This window comes from Thermobia domestica, chromosome 12 (assembly GCF_964235325.1).
Source record: "Thermobia domestica chromosome 12, izTheDome1.hap1.1, whole genome shotgun sequence".
Classification (NCBI taxonomy): domain Eukaryota; kingdom Metazoa; phylum Arthropoda; class Insecta; order Zygentoma; family Lepismatidae; genus Thermobia; species Thermobia domestica.
Genome location: NC_137465.1, coordinates 116371972 through 116394234, shown reverse-complemented (window position 1 = coordinate 116394234; position 22263 = coordinate 116371972). Strand labels below are relative to the sequence as shown.

The window sequence follows — 22263 nt, the reverse complement described above, 5'->3', positions numbered from 1 at the left end:
GACAATGAATTCCGAGGTAGCTGTTGTGCCCTCGATGTAGTTAGACGAATTCCGAGGTAGACGTTGTGCCCTCGATGTAATTGTATGTGCTAATGGTATAAAGGTTTTTAAGAGAAAAGTATTTGTTGCGAATAATATTTTCTGGATACACATATGAATGATGATGATGTTTATGAAACCATGTGTAGATGCTGTTGAATAATTTAAAACAATTGTGTTTCAGATTAATCTCGAGGTAACTAAATCACATGACAATAAAAATGAAATTATGCTGTAGTATGAAAGGAGAAGTAATTTGTGGAATTATGAGTTTCATTGAAAGTAGTAATAATTGAAATGTTTGAAGATGAATAGTTTCAAAACTTTGGAAAAACGAGATCTGTTTGGTAAAATGCTCGTGATGACTCTTGTTTTAATTATGTTGGTTATCTAAAACAAAAGGATAAATGAAAAAAGGTTTTCTTGTCTTATGAGATGTATTATATGAAATTTATTTTGAATATTTAATGTAAAATTTATGCTATTATCGTACAGTAATGCACAAATCTTGCGATTCCGTTCCGTTTCCGATCCGAACAAAAAAGGAATACTTATATCCGTCCGTTTACGTGTAGTTTTTTGTGAATTCTAAAAAAGTTTGATTTTTCGTTCGTTAATTACTTGCCCCAACAAGGTTACTTACATATATCTAACAGTACTTGGTAATATTATTGTAAACTTTATTATCATCATTAATTTGAAAAATTTGAAGATCGTGTAAATCATGGGAAACCATACACAATAATACTAAGTGAGAAACAGTGAAAAAACGAAACACATATATAAATAAAAGAATTAATATAAATGAAAGGACATTTTAGAGACAGAAGAACAATATTTTTATATATAGAAGTGGCTTAACATACGGGTGAAAAGACCAGCTGGCTGTGAAAAAAAAGAAAACCATGAATAAGGCGTGCATAAATAGTGAATGATGGCATCAATAGTATTTTTTTATAAAAAGTGCAAAGTGAATAATTTCCCTCACCTATACGTATATATCTATATATATTTTCAATGCTTCGAATTCATTATTTTTTCTCAAAAGTGTTGCAGTGGCGTATCCTCCAACAAGTTAGTGTTGCATCCCAATCTTCATCAACGTGATCGAAGTGAACTATATACAGGATGTGCTCGAATTCATGGATATCCAGTAACGGTCCAGGATCCTTTGACAATATCGCCAGTGCAATATTGCCAATTCTCTGTGCGCACCATTTGCTATCGACAGCAGGACACTCATCGAAACAAGAAAATTAAAACGTTTATTTTACGTTTTCCCAACCAATTCTAGTGAAAAGGACACGAGTTGGTAACACTGAAGTCAATCTTATCATCAGTTTCGACTTAAAGACACCAAAATTAACTTTGTCTTTATATGTATGTGTGCGTAGAACAACTCTTTGTTCGAAAAGTCGCTGAGAGAGACTTTCTGCTTCAGTTCCCATGAGAACGAAAATTACCAAGTCACTCCAGTTGCCTAACTGACATCTAAACTAATTTTTGATTCGACAATGTTTGGTCATCAACTAATAGTGGACAATGTTATATTCAGTGAGTGGTTGCTAGTCATGTGACCCACGGTGACCAGAAAAAACACAAATCAGTCGGACGACGAACATCGAAACCTCCATCACGGGAGGGAAGTCGGGCAGCGAACTTCAAATCCTCCATCACAGAGAAAAATTCGGACTACGACTACGAATCGTGCGTGTGAAGTCACCCACCCCGACAGAGGGCTCGAAGAAGTAGTTATCCGCCAATAGGCCTAGTGTACGAAATTCAAGCCAAAGACCATTTCATATATTCTTGCTCGTGAATTTGTGTAGTTAATCACAATTAGCTCCCGAACACAGTTTTAATTGCTTAGTTATTTGATGAAGTTTGCGAACATTAATTGACCAGACTTAGTGTGCAGTCATTTTTACGCAACGCCGAAGGGATTGTTCCAAGAACTTCTCATAGCAGCGGAAGAGGATAAGTCTTGCCACAGATCGCAACACGGAAGAAAACTGTAAGTAGTTACAAAATTGCATTCTCGATAGCAGACGAAGAATCCAGTGTTAGGATCGCCAGAGGAGCGTCGTCTGAAAACAAATAGTAGTGAAACGATAATATAATATGTTCAACTAGGACGCCAGCTAGTAAAGTGCCATTGTAAAAATTAAAAAAGAAGTTACAGCGCGCAATTGCCTACGCATAACTCATTCTTAACAAGCCACTTACATATAAATAAACGTGCACAATTTATTGTTAATATAAAAGAGAAGTAGTTAGTTAGTTAAAATTGTCAAAAGTTAATATCTGATATTCTTATTTTAACGGCCGTATATTGTGTAAGTGTTGTAAACATTATTCTTTTCTTACGTAGTGTTCTTACATATTTTGAAGATTATTAAGTTGTGATAACCAAAGTGTAATATTAGATGTAGTAACAATCTTAAAGTGAGAATATGAATAGTTAAACGTAATTACTATTTGAGTAATCATTTTGTTTTATAAATTCTATTCCTTCATTAACGCGAGGTTGTAGGTTACGGGATATGCTTCGCATCCAACGTCGAAGTAGTGAGCTATCCCTCGCAATAGGTGTAAATAGTAGAAATGAGAAAAAGAATAATTAAACCAATTTTGATACTTTGATAGCTCGTACGTAACCGACCACGTTGCCTATCAATTTGTTATTTAAATCTTCCAAAGTTTAAATAATTGACAAAGCATGATATGTGTTCAGGTGGAAGAGATGATTGGGAACTTTACATTTTTCGATACCTCTCAGCTGTGAGTGCAAGGATAGAGAGACGTGACCTCCAACACCAGCGATAACAAGCTGTCATGGTCCGCATACGTCCCTTGTAAGTTGTAAAAGTCGCTCCGATAGCTGGGCATATCTTCTAAAATGGGCTATGATAAAAGTGCAAAGTAGTACAACACTAAACGTACAGTTCATGTGATAGTAGGTGTAAGGACAAGAAAAATTATTATTGTACGCTATTAACAGTGAGTGAAGAAATAACCTTCAACCATTAAAGGATGGTTACAACATACTGAAGTTCGTAGTAACCCAAGTATCTCATGGCACAGTTCAATGCAGCCTTGTTCGTTAAAATGTACTTGTAAGTTTTCCTTTCTGTTTTGAAATTTATTCGAGAAACTAACATTTGGATTGATGATACAAATATTATTGCCAATCAGAGTAACTAAAATATATTTTTTCTTAATTATACTAGAATGGAACTAAATCAGTGATCTCTTAGTGAATGGAGGTTTATGTCAAATAATGCATAATGAATAAACAAACAATTTGTACATTCTCGTAACTTTATTTTAAAAGATGTTTTGAAACAATTTCAATAATATGATACATCACTTTTCACACAAATAAACGTCAAATTTTCTTTGATTTCGCAAACAAGAAGCAAAGGCACATCATTTTCTCCAAATTGCAAAATAAATAAATACAAAAATAATTAAGCGTCTTTAGGCACTTTTCTTTTGTTTCAACTTTAGAAACTTGACTTTTAGATGAGTGTAACTTCTTCATTTTCAACAGTTTTATCAAAATTACATTAGTTGCAGAGAATCTTGAAATAAAATTCATTCAACCTTCTTACTTTAATAACCTAGAAACCACCTGATCTTTTATAATGAATAATAAATTATTCTTTTCACCCATTACTTGCCAATTGTGCAACACATAGGAAGAGCCGAAGTAGGATTCGCTAATATAAGTTAACCAAACACTGAGCAAACAAACAGGATAGGAAGCACAATTTTACTCTAGTAAAGATTACATATATATTGATACAGATTGTTCTATATTTAAAATACTGACTGTATTATCTACTGTTAATAGCTACAAAGGCAGTGATGTTATAAAATTCATTGTACTCAAGTGAGTTGCTATATTCTTCTAGCAATGAAGATTAATGGACTAATTAATGCTTCCTTTCTTTTCACTACAGAAGTGAACTTTTTTTTTTAAACGTACTCACTGCTATTGTAAATTAACATTATTGACATTTTTTAAAAAAATTATTTATTTGGTTTTTAGACTACGTTCCATGAACATCTATAACAATTGGACCAAGGTGACAAATACATGTTAAATAAAATAAACTATTAGATATAAATTTATTTTATAGTGTACAAAAATATTACAACAGCAAATAAAAACATGCTATTACATACAAAAGCAAATAAAAAATAAATACAAATATGAATGTCTCATCTGAGTATTACAAAAATAAAATAAATGAACAGCCTAAAAATATGTAAAAGTCAAATCAATCTTGAACGCATGCTCACTAACATAATACACACACACACACACACACTGACCTGCCACTGAATTCGGCACATCAACCTAGTATCGCGTCAGCCCCCCTCTGGCCGTAAGAACTGCAGCGGCACGGAGAGGTAACGACTCCACCAGGTTTTGAAGGTATTGCAAGCCATGTGTCCTCCACAGCTAGTACATGTTCGCTGGCCACGACCATCTGATCCGTACAGTCGTTTCCACGAAATCCTACCAATGTTCCACTGGGTTAAAAAATTGGAATGCCGAGGGTCCATTGGATTAACTTGAGGTTGATATAGTGTTCCTCGAACCACTCTGAAGTTGTTCAGGACCTATGGGCTGGACAGCTGTCTTGCTGGAAAATGGCCGTCCCGTTGGCGTGAACCATGGTTATGAATTGTTGTACATGGTCTCCCGGGATGTCCACACGCCGGTTGGCATTCAGGGATTCTTTTACGCGGACTAATGGTTTCAATGATGTCCAACTGAAGGCACATCAGGCCATAATAGACCACCGACCACTTTATATTCTACAAACTGACAAGTGATTCATAGCTTCATGCTGTACTTACCAGATTCGGACTCTACCATAGACGCGATGGAATCAGAACTCATCATTCTACGGTAGACTACCCGTTTCTACTCTTCCATTGCCCTATCCCTGTGTCTTCATGCCCATGCAAGACGTTCAGTTCGATGGTGGCCTTGAATTGGTTTGAGGATCCTGAAGCCAAGATGATAAGGAACGTTCAACTGTCTATGCACTAACACTTTGGATGGAACCCTCATTCACCTGGGATGTGAATTGGGACAGAGTCTAGACCTTATTGGTTCGTACGATATGGCTGAGCTGGCACAGTCCACGTTCATTGAAAGCACACTGAGCTTTGCAGTGTGACCGGATCCTGTATGTCTTCCCAACATTTGCATAATCTCGACACACCCTTGCAACTGTGGTATGCGAAACCTCAGTTGATTCACAATCTCTGCAATGGTGTGCCCCATCCGTCGAGCACCAACAATATGCCCTTAGTCGAACAAGTCTAAGTCCTGTGCTTTTCCCATTCCGCTTGTCACAACTACTGTGCCTTGCAGCTACATACAGGTCCTGCCTGTTTACACTCCCAATGTGAGTAATCGTGGCAACGTATATGTTGGCGTGGCAATTCGAGAGCTTCAGTCAGGTGTGTCTAATTTGGTGGCACGTCAGTGTATTTTACAACAATATATTTTCCTAAATTTAGTCAGTTGTATGAATGGAATAAATTTACCTAGATATCAATAATAAGCGTCCAACAAAACAGGAAAATGTCGGCAACCACATGTATAACAAACATTGAATTTTTAATTTATTCTCCAGAGGAAAATAACAACTTTAAATTTAACAGGTTAACGCCCTAATATTTTAATTAAATTTTAGATCGAATGTACAATAAAATTATAATTAATTCGTATTTAAATCATTAACTTCGGTTTCTTTAGGTTAAAGATAATTTCTGTTACATTTGCCCAAAACTCTTCTATTTGTTTGTTTGTATCAAACCTAATCATGTTTACTTTGCTACAAGAAATCAAAGCTTTAATATTACTCTCCAGTTGGAAACTCTCCACTTGTTTGTAAAAGCAGTATAACATATAACCAAATTACTAAACTACGCTTCATTGCAATAATAACCAAAAAGGTTACGAAAATTAAAAATACAATGGCACAAATCGAAAAATATAATATGACTAGGATACTTGATATGGCACATTTCACGGGGAATTTTGAAAACATGCGACAAAAATAGTATTAATGACGTTCCAATATTCTCTCTCCTATCTTATTTAATATTTGTACACAAGATTTAGAAAAAAAGTGAAATTATGTATTTTTTAACAATTATCCACACACAAATTGAATGATCAAAATTTGTGTATGAGCGAAACTAACGCGACCAAAAATGTCACAAAAAATTGAAAGATTAATGATTTCACAACACAATACATATATATGAAAATGGTCAACAGTATTAACACTCAAATCTTAAGTGCAAATTTTTCATGACGTTTACTTAATGCATTATTTAACTTCTAAACTATCTTTCTAATGTTACATAATATAACAAGTTTAACATTAGGAAAAAGTTATATATATAAAGGGTAATTGACAGAATTTGAGAAACGTACATGCAAGGACATCAGGATCAATTTTCTTTCTATTTGTGACATTAATTTTCAATACAAACTAGTTTTAAAGGTTAATAATTACAATATAACAGTGTTTCACTAATACAAATCTTATTATCCAGTTGAGTGAAATACATACTGAACTAAAATTTCTTTTTCCTCTCTCTCTCTCTCTCTCTATATATATATATATATATATATATATATATAAAAGGAGTTAATGAACTATACCGACAAACCGTAAGATATGATTCCTCACATCAAAATAAGAAAAAAGGTCATACGGACCTGAGGAAAATTGCATAGTTTTAGAGTTAGGACTATCCAAAATCGTCGAAAAACTAAATTTCAACACGCGCTATTGAAATCATCGAATATATTTAATTAATGATTAACCTTTATCAAGAGTCATGGTAAGTATGCAGTTATAAATATTCTTAATAATTGGATGCTATGACTTTTTACCATATCTTATATTATTATATTGTAATAAGCAAAATTCGACAGACTGGAGAAACTTCAGATTCAGTACAATTAATATAAACTGAAAAGTGTCCAACACATGTAAAAACTACGTAACAAAAATGTAGGTTTTCTACCTATCAAACAAAACGAAGTCGGGGAAAAAACCGCGTCCAAATAAAAGGTACAATTGAACCAAAAACTAAAAAGTTCATATTTATTGTAGAAAGTATGAATATTTCTGTTAATATTTTCTGTCACGTATTCTACAAATTAAACTATTAAACGAACATGAAATCAGAAATTTTAACCATAAAATGATGAACCCAAAAATTTTTCGCATTACGAATACTTATTTACGCATGATCAGCCACAAAAGAGTACGACTCTTTGTTCATAATTTGGTTAGTTAGTCCTGATGTCCTAACAAAACAACCAGAAATATCACATTATAGTAAGATGTAAATATATAACAACAACTACATACTATTAATTCTATAGAACTATCGATAAATATATAGAAAAAACACTCGAATTTGCAAAAATTGTTATCGTGTTATATTTCATGCAGTAAAATTTAAATACTATGTGTATTCACCTATAATAGTTGATTTAAAAACAAAAAGACCGTAAGAAATCATTATTTCAAATCTGAATCAATAGTTGATTATAGAAAGATGTTATGAATATAAATACGGAACAAGACAATCGTATCGAAATTGAATATCCTGCCTGCGATGATATAAAAACGGAAGATCCTCTAATATTTATAATGAAAGAATTCGAATATGTTAACCTGTTACTTGGCACTTTTATCAATCAATAAATGTAAGTAGATATTTGTTAGATTACTCATCAATGTATTTTAGATGAATAACGGAAGTCGTAAACTAAGAAAGAATTCGGCAAGAAGGAAATAACAAATGAAGAAAGGAAACACATGGTAAAGAATTTTTTACGAGTACAGAAGCATTTTATATAGCGAGCTGCAATTTTAAAATTTCCTCTGGAACAGCCACTTGAATAAAACTGTCAACTTTCGTAAAGTTTCATCTATAAGAATTTTCATGAACAATTTACTTCTGTCATATAAAATAACTTTATAATTAACTCTAAGAATAAAAACACACCTCATGATTAGAACCTCTTTCTGAAACGATATTTCGAAGGTACTGTTGCCATAAATGCATGCGATTTTTTTCAGTAATTATCATTATAACCACTTCTATTACTGAAGAACTTCTTAGTTCTAATATGTCTCTACTACACCCCACAGTTTATTTTGGTCACCAGTAAATATAACTAGATTCCTAAAGGGCAGTTCATTAATATTCTACTTTGTCTTTGGAATAAGGAAATGTTGCCTAACGGTGAGCACACTAGAGATACAAAAGGAACATTCATTCAATACAGCATTATTCATTCAATAACTAAGTAAAATAAACGGGAGAAAATACATAGCCAATAGCGCAAATCAAACGGGAAATCTAGATTATTGCACTATGTTAAAGCAATCCGTTGACTGCATTTCACTGTGTTTTTTCACATGAATTGTATTGATCTTACTTTTAAAAAATGTTCAACGGCAGTTATTTGAATTTCCCACAGGAAACAAAATATTTTTCAAAATAATACACTTCACATTTCTGTAAAGCCTCGATTATGAATTCTTTCCTGATTTACACAGACTTCCACATAATTTCGAAAACTCCAAATTACTTGTGGGCTCCAATATTCAATTAAGGTTTCACTCCTTACAAATGATTATTGACTTCAACATCTACATTTAAGCCTATAGATACTTAAGCATACATGCACAGGACGCTGAAACACCAGCACACATGGCATAGGATGTTCACGAGGATCACCAGAGCCATCTGGTAGTTTATACCGTATTTTTCTGCTATGAGTCACGTCTGCAGGTCCTTGGTAGTCACTCCAGTAGAAGAGACTCGTCAGTGAACGTCAAATCGTGTGCGTAGAGAGGTATAATGGGGGACATATCCAACTTTAAAAGAGGGAGATCATAGGGACGCGTCTAACAGGTGCATCTGTATCCAAAACTGCAACATTCTGTGGCTTCTTTCAAGCTGCAGTATCCAGGGTGATGCGTACATATGAACAAGAAGGACGAACCGCATCTAGGAGCAGCAACTGAAGGGGAAAACGAAAGTTATCTGAAAGTGACGTCAGGACACTGACTAGGATTGTTAGACAAAAATGAAAGACCACCGCAGAAGTAAACACACACCTCAAAGAACCTGTGTGCATGAAAATAATTTGAATAAGGTTAGCATCCATGGCAGGGTTGCGATACCGAAACTTTTCATCAGTAGCACAAATGCCACAAAGTGGGTTCAGTGGTACCAGAAGCATAAAACCTGGTCGATAGATTACCTAAAACGTGTCACATTCTCGTTTGAGCCCAGCGACACTGTTTTCTAAACTGCAGGGTGAGCGTTCGTTTGGAGAAGCCCCTCTGATACACTCAAACCAGATTGCCTGGTACCCACAGGCAAACATGGAGGCGAATCCATTATGATTTGGGGTGCAATATCGTGATAGACTTTGGGCCCTCCTCATTGTTCTAGAAGGTCATGTCACGGCCAAGGGCTATAGAACCATTCTGGAGGACCATTTACACTCTATGGTTCGAACACTCTTGCCGGACGATGGTGCAGTGTTCCAGAATGATAACTGCCTTATTCACACTGCTAAACAAGTCACAGATTGGTTCGATGAACGTAATAGTGAGCTGGAACATCTGCCATGGCAGTTAGTATTAAGATCACTCACTACCTAGATAAAATACCACACAAAAAAAGACAAATCTCTGAGAGTGGACCATTCGAAAACGAATGAAAATATTGTACTCGAGTTTTCATTTACTGCTTTATAAGACGTTCTTCCACAACGTTTCGCACACTTATACCATACTCACTGACACACTTATACCATAAAAATAGTGCGAAAAAGAATGAACAAACAGTGGAAGTTATGTAAGTGTTTAACAAAACAGAGGGGGTGCTATCATTAGAGATAAGAAAAAATTGTAAAGTTACTAGAGGTGTTTTTATTTAGTAATTTGTATTTTCTTTCATTATCTTAATTTTAATTACTAACGGGAGAAAAGGAACTATTTCTAACCAAATTTTGTACATTTATTTATTCTTTAAGTTCTTTCCGTTGTTAGGGTTGACATACTGAACATAAGCAGTAAGGTTTCACGACTTTTACTCCCAAGCGGCTGTAATATTTACTCGGTGTTAAATTCCAATATATATACGTACTTATATGATTCTTTTGTTTGTTCAATCTTTGATCATGCCACTTCATGTGAATGCCGTTGTTCTCTATAATCGTCTTGTTTTTTAAAAGAAATTTGGTCACTTATCTAAATTTTACAGAAATAATAGTGGCTGGTTTTCATTATCTTGTTTATTATAACAGATTATTCATAAAACTAAACTTAGTACTACAAAAGTTCACTCGAAGAGCTGTGCACGATCAGATGATGCACGTTCGACTGAGTGATGCGTTGTTAGCGCTTCGGTTCCCGATACTATTATTTCTGATTTTCTAGACCGAAGTCCCAACCTTCTATTCAAGTAATATTCTGCAAAGGCTCGCAATGCTGAATCAAGACAAGAAAATTCTGTGATTCCGTCGAATGTATGTCCAAGTGTGAATATTTAATGTTCTTTGATGTTAATGTACAATATGTTAAAAAAAAAAAATAGAAAATAAAGATCCCTACATTTTAAATTTCCATGAGTTATCTGCAGCCCAGTAACAGGAACAAAGTCGATTTCTTTCCAGAAAACAAAATTATATTTAGCATTATATACATCATTACACTCAAACATTTTTCTACTACAACTAATATATCGAAAGTTAACTAAATGGTTCAGATTTTAAATACAGTGTTTACTTTTTTTAGTCTTTTTTTTTTGCTTTAACCTTAACGGTAACTTGAAAGTTTATAGTTAATATTATGTTTAATTTCGTATGCAACCACCAATATATATATATATACACACACATATATATATCACAGTTCATGGGCATAATAACAACAATCGTAAAACACGTAATGGAACAGGTATTTATATTTATATATTGTTCGGAAAAGCTTTCAAATTAATCTACATTTCTTTTACCTCGAGTGTAAGACCTGTCCAAAAGTACGCTGAAACAAATTCGGTTGTACTCAAAATGGTAGTATTACATAGAAGTACCAATTTACAGAAGATTAGGTATATCACAAAGAGATTTTCTGGTAGTCTGAATTTATATTTTAACCATCTTACACGCACTTTTCTATATACTTTATCTGTGACTTAAGCCCTTTTATGGTTGTAAGAGGGCGAACCAACCAACCAAGCTGGGGGGGGGGGCGGGGAACCAAGCAACTTCCTTCACTAAAAGAAACAATTTCTTTCGTCACAGTGTACTTTCTTCAATGTAACGTAACTAATCAAGCTTTATATAGTTTTCAATAATATTGTATATATATTAATCTCCTATTTCCTATCAACTATAAATCTCCTTTGTTTTGAAATTTCTGTATTTTATTTTTATATATGGGATTTTATGATAAATATATTCCTTCATCGGCTTGCAATAAGCCACGCCAGTGTTGTAACAATCCACCTTCGTTACATATATGAATACAATGCGTGTTAAAGTGAAGAATTATCTTTCTTAAAACTTTCATCTATCATTAGATTCTTACCTACGATAGATAGAGTATAACATCTAACATATAAACGTACTAAATACGTGTACAATATAACGAACACTGTGATATAATAATAATACACAGAATATTTTCACTAAAAATTGAAAAAAATTCATAAGCCAAGAACCTAGCATTGTCATTTTTGATGCCCCAAAGATTCTTCTCTATAAAGATTCTTTTGACAATTAACTTCATCCGTAACTGACTTCGAAAGTTAATATTTGATGAGCATATGCATAACTCTGAACAATTTACTTGCACAACTTTTTGAGTTTTCTTAACAATAAAAGACAATCTATGTTACCACAAACCAACAGGGGAAAAAATGCAGTCCTTTTCATTGTTTCTCAACTGCTTTTATATTCCTTATAATATTACTTACATCTCTTTTGTTGAATTTTCATTTTTTTCCCCCATAGCTTTAACAATAGATTGTCCCCTGTACTAACAAGTATTTTTAAAAACACACACTACAAAATAGACAGAAAACAGTGATGAGCAAGGTTTTCAGAAAACGAGCATTTCTACACTCATCTATATATATTACACAAATATAAGCACTATTGAGACTTCGCACAAACAAATACGTATAAAAGACAAACCTTGTCATAAGCTACTATTATGTTCCTAAAATCTTTCTTGTTACGAAAAAAGGTTGCGAAGGCCACCATTGGTGATACTTAAAAAAACAGAAATAGAGACAAATCTATAATAAAAGACTGTTGTCTAATGCTATGCAAACTAAATTACTGAAGAAATTATAATTTCTGATAGTACTATGAATTACGACAGAATCACAATAAAGTTCTTTTACATTGAAAATATAAATTATCTTCGTAATTGAAATTTCATTACCCAACAACGTATTATCGAATTTCAAGTGTTAAATAAATAGTTCAGTACAAATAATAATAATAAAATATAATTTTCAATACTGTTATGCTTCATAATAATATGTTGTACTAATCTCTGATATACTCGAATTCTGATTATGGTGCCAACTAGTTTCACAGACATTCAGAATATGATCTTCAAATTCTGGTTCTCTTTTTAGCGTCATGATTTGTAATATTATTCATTTTATATATATTTACCCGTCAAAAATTATTACATATCGAACATAGTTTCCAGATCACTGTAAATAGTGTCAAACTGCAGCGGCTCCATTTCAGTACCTTGCCCACTGGTTGAATCACTTTAACTAGTGTTTTCATCTGTTATATTTCCACGTAATGATCTACGAACTTTCTGTGAAAAAGTAAATTGTATTTGAAACACAAGAACGTTTCCGCATTAAAAACAAAGTTGACAGACACATTACATTTTAATCACATAATTATGTAAACGGAATTGCTTTTTGATACTCCTAAATTGTCTTGTACTATTGTAAATAACCTGGAGGAAGACTTCATAATTTATTTAGAATAACAGATATCTTTTTAACAGTTAGCAGCAATATCTCTACGAGAAAATATACGAAGTTAATGCATTTCCATTGGATACATTTAAAAAATGAGTATTTTTAAAACACGAGTAAAATAAAATGTTAATGATTACCTTGTTCTCATTTTCAAAGTAATTTTCGTGGATGATTTGCATCTCTAAGTGATTTAAAAAATAAAATAATAGCTCAAACGTAGAATCTTACACGATACTGCTAGTTTTGACATACATTCTTAATTATATAATTTGTAATATCACAATCTACACTATTCTCTTACAGAAGGTCCTAACAAGTTACTACCACTCTATGGCACAAGAAAAGTAATAACAATAAAAAGGCAAATACGCATTACATTGTAAGTAATCGCATGAAGATAATTCCAAAACTATACTCTGAGTCATAAAAGAACTGCTTATGCCTATAACGTTACTATAACTTATTTACTATAACGTTAAATGTACATTTAAAGAAATAGTAAAGGAACTCTAAAAGATACAAAGTGTTTTGAAACATACAACTGCAGCACAGAATAAAGGAAACTGAGAGCGTTTAAATGCCAAAATTGTTACATAACTATATTCCTAATAAATAATGGCCTACTTGCATTAACGCGCAGCGTTTACACACAGTAAAGAATTCTTGTTTCAAACACTTCACTAACTAGCAGGTGCTCTTCGGTGAAGCAGCATCTGAATTTGGCTAACGCGGTCAACTTATCTCGTACGTATGATTCCAGTTTAATACGTATTGTGATCGTCCTCTTGCCAACTGCACAGACAATGCTGTCAAATGAAACAACACAATTACAAATTAATATATAGCATACAAAAACTAAAAATAAATTTGTGTAAATATTGAAACTATACAATCAGATGTCTACCAAATTCACCAATCTAACTCAGTCTATTTGCTTTTACGTATTTGGTCTAGGAATTAATTCGTGCAGTTGGTACGCACACATTGAAGCTGTAGTACAAACACAAAATACATAAATACCTTAAGAAAAATATTGTCCATCGCTAGCCACCACTTTCGCCCATCTGTCAGGCAATGTACGGATTCCGTGGCGAAAGAAGTCCTCATCCTTGGAAGCGATCCAGTCAGAGACCCATGTTTCGATATCTTCTGAAGAAGTAAACCGCTGTCCAATCAAATCGTTGTTCATGCAATCGAACAAGTAGTAGTCCGAAGGAGCAACGTCTGGTGAATACGGCGGGTGGGGTAAAACTTCCCATCCGACATTTTCTAAATAGGTTTTGACCGGTTTTGCGACATGTGGGCGAGCGTTATCATGTTGAACAATAAGTTTATCATGTCTGTTCTCCCATTCTGGTCGTGTTCTGGCCAGAGCTTGCTTCAAACGCATTAATTGTCGTCGATAACGTTCTCCATTTATAGTTTCACCCGGTTGCAGCAGCTCATAGTACACCACACCTTTCATATCCCACCATATGCACAGCATAACCTTTGCACAGTGAATATCTCGTTTTGGTTGTGATGGGCCTGGTTCACCTGGTTTCACCCAGGCCTTTTTTCGTTTAGGGTTCTCGTAATGGATCCACTTCTCATCACCCGTAATAATTCGATGCAGAAACCCCTTTCTGCTCTGTCGTTGAAGCAGCAATTCGCAAATGGTTTTTCGTCTTTCAACGTCTCTGTCTTTCAATTCATGAGGAACTCAATGTGACATCTTTTGAATCATTCCCATGGCTTTCAAGCGTTTGGAGACTGTTGTTTGATCAACGCCTAATGCTGCTGCAAGTTGTTCCTGCGTTTGACACGAATCCTGCTCGAGCAATGCTGTCAATTCTTCGTCTTGAAATTTTTTGGCTGTCCAGCTCGCTCTTGGTCTGCCAAGCCGAAATCACCACTTCTAAACCGTGCAAACCACTTCTGACACGTTCGCTCAGCTAGAGCATGGTCACCATACACTTCCACCAAAATACGATGACTTTCAGTCGCACTTTTCTGCATGTTAAAGTAATGCAGCAGGACACCCCGCAAAAACACTTTATCAGGCACAAATTGCGCCATGTTCACTTAACTACAAACTGGTGTTGTTGACGCTTTAATCCACTGCCCTATACTACGAACGATACGCGATGACAGGGGTTTGCAACACATGTGTGGATACACGAAACTGCGGGACGCTCCGTTCGTTGCGCCATCTCTTGTCCACCCGCACGAATTAATTCCTAGACCAAATATTAATTCACCAACCGATGATTTTCCAATTTGCGTGCGGGAGCTAAAAAATAGAAATACCGGAGAAAAAAGCACTCTATGTTACACATTCATATAACAGGCACTTGAATGTTAATTACTGTTGCTGTATGTTATGAGAGAGAGTATAGATTAGGTAGGTACAGTAACAGAACACATGCGTCTAATATGACATAATGTAAGTTCAAAGTCGTCATTATACTGACGTCATTATACTGAAGTTCAAAGTCGTTCCATAGGAGGAGGATAGGAGGCCAATATCAAGATGGATCTTGCAGAAATAGGAATATAAAGTAGAAACAGGATCCAGTTGGCTAAGGACAGAAGTCAAGGAGAGCTTCTGTAAACGCATCGAACAGCCAGCTTCCATAGACCATAGAGTGAGTTAGTTATAATTATTTCATTGACAAAAGGAGATACGGATGGGACTAGTCTTATTAGCACTATTTTTTTTTATTGTTGCCAAGTTGCGCAGCGCTACCTGGTTTTTCTTTTAACTGAAATAGGAAATATAAGGCTTTTAGTTTAATCTACAGATTTTCTTTACGTTTGTTTAACTAGAGCCTTTCTAGTTCAACTGTGCCCTTGCTGGCGCTGCTATCGATATGTGATTTCCCTTACCCCTCTCGAAAGAAAAAAATGAAATGAAATATTTAAGTTTTACGTCCCACGTTTATGCCGGTTAGGCTAAAGGAGACGGTGATGATGAGAAATGAATGAAATGGTGGAATGAAGAAAGCGGAAGGAAACGGGAGAACCCCGGGAAAATCTACGAGCACGGTGTTTGTCCACCACAAAGCCCTCTCGAAAGAGGAAGGATAAGTTGCTGCGGCCGAGATCTTTCAATTGTTGGATGCGGAACCGTTGCCACAATGAATTATTTCATGGACTTCGCTGTGCTTCGTCTTGTTAGCCATTCTAAGTAGCCTACGGTCTTCACTCGTCAAGATCAAACAACTGAGTGACAAATTGGCAACACAGCTGAGGTCATTCACTTCTTTTCCCTAACCAAAGGTAGGGTTTCGTCCGCCAAAGGGTGTCGAGGGTGGGGCCGAAGTTTAGTTCGCATAGTTTCCGAAGGCACAGGTAGAATAGACAGGCTCTAGAAAGAAGGAAGCACAATTTATTTTTCAGCATATACACCAAACACGTATCTTCAAAATATTTTTGAAGAAAGTTCCAAAATATTTTTCTTCTATCAAACCTAACCGTCTAATAACCAAAATTTTTACGAAATAATCTAAAGATGTAATTTAGCAGCCTAAATCAAAGTCATAATCAAAAAATTCGTAGGGAAATATTGACTTAAAAAAAAAAGAAAGAAAAGAATAAAAACTCAAAATCCCACTTTATTATAGCGTAAAATTTAAGTTTCAGGAGATGCTCTGCAAAAATCATCCTAAGTACAATCTTGATCTAGACATTAAATGATACTTACTTACACTTACTCGAAGTCATGAATTGGGGACAAAACAACAATCTGTTATTGTAAAGCTCCCTGGTTACGTTAAAACTGAACTTTTCAGAGTCAAAGTGAGGTACTTTTTTTTATAGTTTTAAATGCTTTAGCGTTTCTCACTAAATATATCAGTTTCAGGAGTCGTTCCATTGGTTTAATATATATATATGCGGGAAATCTGCACGGTGTTATTGACCGTACTGAGATTTTAGACATCGATATCAACCACGGCTATAACGATGGAGAACACTGAAGGTCCGACTTTCATCCCCATAAAGTTTACATAGAATAAAATAGCATTGCACGTTACTTTTACATAACTCTTAACTCTATCTCTCATATATAACTCTTAAAGGAATCAGGATGACTATAGGGAATTCAGAGATGGAACAACTCAGATTATGTAACGAAGTGAAACGAATGAATGAGAAGGATTTATTCTATGTACTGAGATAGGTAGAATCAGACAAATTCTAATGGATTTTGCACAGCATCGAGAAACATTGGGACCTTCTGTGCATGTCTAGAAAACGACAATCCTCTCTCTTTCAGTTTTCCTCTTTCCCTTTCTAGCCCTTAATCCAATAATATCTCCTATAGTCTCGATGTTGAAAAGGGACGTCGATAAAAATTGAAATGTCTATATTCCACAAAGAAAGCAACTGAATTTGAGAAACACGTTGGAACTCAGGGGAATCAAAGGATTCGATCCAGATTAACAAATCTCTCAGTGGAGAACCACTAAGAATTTGGAATTATTCAACTCGGGGAATCAAGAGATTCGATTAAGACTCACTTGATAGACGGTATAGGCGGTTTTCATAACTAATTACTGCTGTATTACTGTTAATTACTGCTCAAGATCAAAATCAACATTGTATCAACACACAATTGTGTTCGCAAACAAGGCATTTCATTTTCATGATTTAACTTGTGAATAACGTATCAGAGACCTACTTACATATTACTTAACTTCAGGATGTCGTAAAAGAAAAATTTATAACCTTACAATTAAACAGCAAGTACACTTAATGATTTTTTTTATGATAATAAATGAAATCACACTGTCCTATAATTGACACTTGAAGTACAAGGAACAGATATAACAAACATAAATAATAGATTAGTGAAAAGGCAGGCAGGAAAAAACACATTCAATCAACTCACATGGACTCGAGAAAGCTATACTGCAGAAACTATTGAATAGTATTTAACATTACCGTACGTCTAAATAAAAAAAGTAAACAGTACAGACTGAGTATTCTTTACTAGTTGCTACTATTTGTGTTTGGTTTGTAACAATAGACGAATTTGCTCATTATCTACAGTACCAAAGTTCAATTTCCTTGCTTTAGAAGACCAAATATTCTGTAAATAATGAATGGTTACAAGATCATTATTTGTAGTGCGTAATAACTATCAGTGTAAAATGATATTGATTTTACTTCTCGATTCAAAAATATAACAATACTATCAAGGTTATCAATATAGTTTATGATTGATATTTTATATATAAAAACGAAGTAAAATACAGTACCTTCTAGCAATATCACTGGCCGAGAACAAGGATAAAAACAAGGCACGTAAGGGCAATAAGAACAGGTGATGTTAGTATGACTCCAAATGAACCACTATCAATAGTGACCAAGGTGCCGTTAATCATTATAACAGTTTCGTTCGTCTCAACACAAGAAAACTCACAACATCTTGTACCAACAATCCATTTCTTGCAGTGCTGGAAAAGTACATCTATCATTAGAAACATGAAAAAGAAATCCCGACTTTAAAATAAATAAATAAATAAATAAATAAATAAATAATAATAATAATAATAATGATAAAAAACCTGATTAAGGCAAAATATATCAACACATCTTACATTTTCAATAAAGGTAATTCAGAAAGTAACTGCAGTTGTGGCGCGGCGTACAGCAGTATTGGGCGGAGCGGTATTACTGTTACATCAGGCAATCTGTGAATAGTAAGCACCCAGTTGTGCTAATAAAAACATCGTGTTGCCGCGAGTACAGTATGCTGATTATAACGTCACAAAAGGTGTATTGCCATAGAAAATCCTGCCAAATGTGAGGTACATGGAGTGATAAGATTTCTTTAGGTAACATTACGAGTGAGGGTGTTGTGGGTTAGTGGATGTTTTTTTCAAAGAAGGAAAAGCAACGCTCGCTCTCACACTGTTCGGAACACAAGACCTTTTGTGTCAATTCAAATGAGGCATGTTTGATTATCTTCCGTACAGCCCGTGGCTCCTTCTGATTTTTATCTGTTTATTCATATCAAAAAGTGGCTTGAACCACAGCATTTCGCTGATAATGAGGAATATTCAAAATGCTGTTGTCAGGTTAGTTGAATTATCAGGAGGCTGAGTTTTATACGGAAGAAATTTGTAAGTTGGTACGATAAATGCTTGATTTTACATAGCGACTATCTTGAAAAATAGAGGATAAATGTATTTTTCCTGTTATTTATTTATTTATTAAATATCTAGTGTGAGTTTTATTTACAGCAGAACTAAGATTAATTTCCGAATTACTCTTGTACATCTTCAACAACGTATTCCCAACAATATCTTACAAATATCCGAGCAATTATATCCAAGATCTTTGAGTGTATTCCAGGTCCAGGATTCATAATCCACACTGAATCTATTCTACTTTAAAGGATTGCGAAATCTCGTCCGACTTCTTACATAATCATCTACATATCAAATAATACAATCTTCTTTACTAACTTTTACAATTCTTTGTTCTATCATCTTGCTCATTTTTGTGTGTTCTTAAAAACGATGGCCACATTTTTTGTGCAACAAGAAAGGAGGGAAACAACACACACTAATTAATAAATAAATGCAGATACTTACAATTTAATGGAAACGCCTAAAAATAATTTAAAAAGTAGACTTTATCATATTAGTATGGCGTTAGACCATCTTTCGCCCTTACAAAAGCTCCGACGTGGCGTGAAATGAAGTCACAGAGGTCATGATCGGAAAAAGTAATGGCTGTTTGCCCAAGAAATTTTGAGCTTTTTTGAACATTTCAACTTCAGTGAAGAAATAACAGTACACTCAAATTTCTTTTCGCATTATAACATGAAAGAACATTTAATAATTGCGAAAGACATGGTTCACTAGCATGATGGCTGCCCAGTCTACTTCAATCAAGGCGTGCGGCAGTTGTTGGACAATAATTATCCACTCAGATGGATCGGTCGAGGTGGCTCCATAACATGGTTGGTGTAAATTTTGGATTTAACGTCATGTGACTTCTACATTTGGGATCACAAGAAAGATCTTGTACACCCCATACCAGAAACATATATAGAGGAGTTGAGAGAGAAGAATTGGAAGCCGCCCAACACATAAATGACATGCTCTCAACGCGAGTGACAATGATTTTAAGTACATCGTAAGCTGTATCCTTGCATACGCAATCAAGGGAGACAAACAAGATATGTAATTTGTGTATTTTAGATTTATTTCATTAAACTTGATTATTCTGTACTTTTGAAATTTATTTCTCTACACTGACAACTTTCTCACACTCAAGTAAATTTACGAATCAAATTACACATTAGTGCTACAGCGCGTTGTGTGTTGTTTTATGTTCTACCTTGTTCAAAATTTGACATCTGTACCTTCGTGGAAAGCTTATGAACTGAGGTCGTCATTTTAGCAATTTGTATGCCAATTGTCATACTTTTTTTTTCAGTTATTCGCTTCGATATGAAGTTTTTTGTTTGTTTGTTTGTTTAATACTACCATTTATGAGGCGTTCATGTCTGAGTTTATTGTAATTTTGAGCATGTTCTCTGTTTACGATAGTACTTAATTCGTCAGCTATGAGAAAATAGTATATTTAGTGATCAGTTTCTCTTTTTTCTAAACAATTTGTAGTTTTTGGTTGTAAATCAGCACATAAAAAAAAATCATAAAGCTGCAAATTACGCCGAAACCACTGATTTGATATCCCTGGTTCATAGAGAGAAACTTGTTCCAAATTAACCAAACGGGAGAAGTTTAAGATACTATACCCATGTTTCCAAATTCAAATGTATTGACACGATATAACGCTAAAGAAAGAATAAATTCTGTATGTTCTTTTCCTACCGTTAAACTAATATCATAAATAAAATGGCCGTTTATGACTAATTCTATAAACTGAATTTATATTAGGTTTTAATAGAATATCTGAAGCTTTCAAAAAGCGTTTCACGGACAGAGAACGAGATGTAAGCAAATTCTATACCAAAACAAAAATGGATTTTTATCTCTTCCTTGGTTTATGTTACTTTTCTTGTTACCTAAGAGTTTGAGTTTAGGCAACCTGTAAAACACTTATCAAATGTAAAACTTTCAGGAAAACTGTATGATGGTTAGGCAAACAACACGACCATTCTGGTATGTTAGGTTGCATAATTTACACTTGCAAAATGCCAATGAGATGCCAGTTCGAAAATCAATAAAGATAGCCAGTCCCGAACTGAACATTGAACATGATGAGTGTTGTAAAGGTAATTTTTGAATTGTAGAATCCACTACAGGAAAGCAAAATTGGTACTTGAATAAATAAATAAAAAAAAGTCAAAATAGCGAAAATTTTGTTTTTTGCATCTCTAGTAGAAAGTGGAATATTACAGCATTCCGCGTGCAGTGCATCACTCAGTTCTGTGAGAGAAAAAGAAGAAATCTACGCCAAATTCGTATCTCCAAAACAGGCTAAAGACGTTCCACTATGTTCAGGTTCGGAAATTGGGCGGTTCAACTTCATCCCGACGTTCCTCAAACCCTGCCGCTCCAGCTATGTCAATGGGGGCATTATCGTCGTAAAATATGGCGTAACTACTCGGACACAACACCTGGACCATAGGACGCTACTTCTAAAATGGTAACATAATCACGGGCAGTAACGCGGCCGGCAAGTGTTAGCACAGAACCCACTGAAAACCAGGATATTGTGGTCCACAGTATCAAAGTCGTCACTATGTTTCAAAGTTGGACGAAGACACTGCCGATCATACGCTTCTTTGGATGTTCGTCACACACAAACACGACCCTGAGTTGAAATAACGTGAACAATGAAGCATTGGACCATATCACATGTTTCCAATCACCAGCGTCCCATATTACATGTTCGCGGCACCCTTAGCTTGAGTTGAGTTGATTTTGAGTTTCTCGTGTTAAAGCGTTATAGATTATAACACCTCCATCAACCTGAGAAACTATATCAAATACGACAATGGGTTCCACATGAGGTGATGGCGCTCAGAAAGCGACACAAATAAATGGCAATATTTCTTGTCTCTTCAAGACTATTCCGTCTCTCATGTCTAATCCTGTATTAATGATTTTTAACTTGCGTTAAAAGCTACAGGACAACGGGTTCTTATTAAACAACTTTTGAACGAAA

General features: G+C 34.7%; 1 protein-coding gene across 2 annotated transcripts in view; it reads right to left on the bottom strand.

Annotated features, from left to right (window-relative positions):
- Positions 1-3342: 3342 nt before the first annotated feature.
- LOC145666600 (uncharacterized) overlaps positions 3343-22263 on the bottom strand; it is a 55768-nt gene continuing 36847 nt past the window's right edge. For both annotated transcript variants that reach the window (XM_081734005.1, XM_081734004.1), the window contains 2 exons: positions 18375-18572; positions 3343-13937 (listed from right to left, as the gene is read on the bottom strand). In XM_081734005.1, coding sequence (XP_081590131.1) covers positions 18387-18572 — 186 coding nt within the window. In that variant the 3' untranslated portion in view covers positions 3343-13937; positions 18375-18386. The remainder of the gene's footprint in view (positions 13938-18374; positions 18573-22263) is intronic.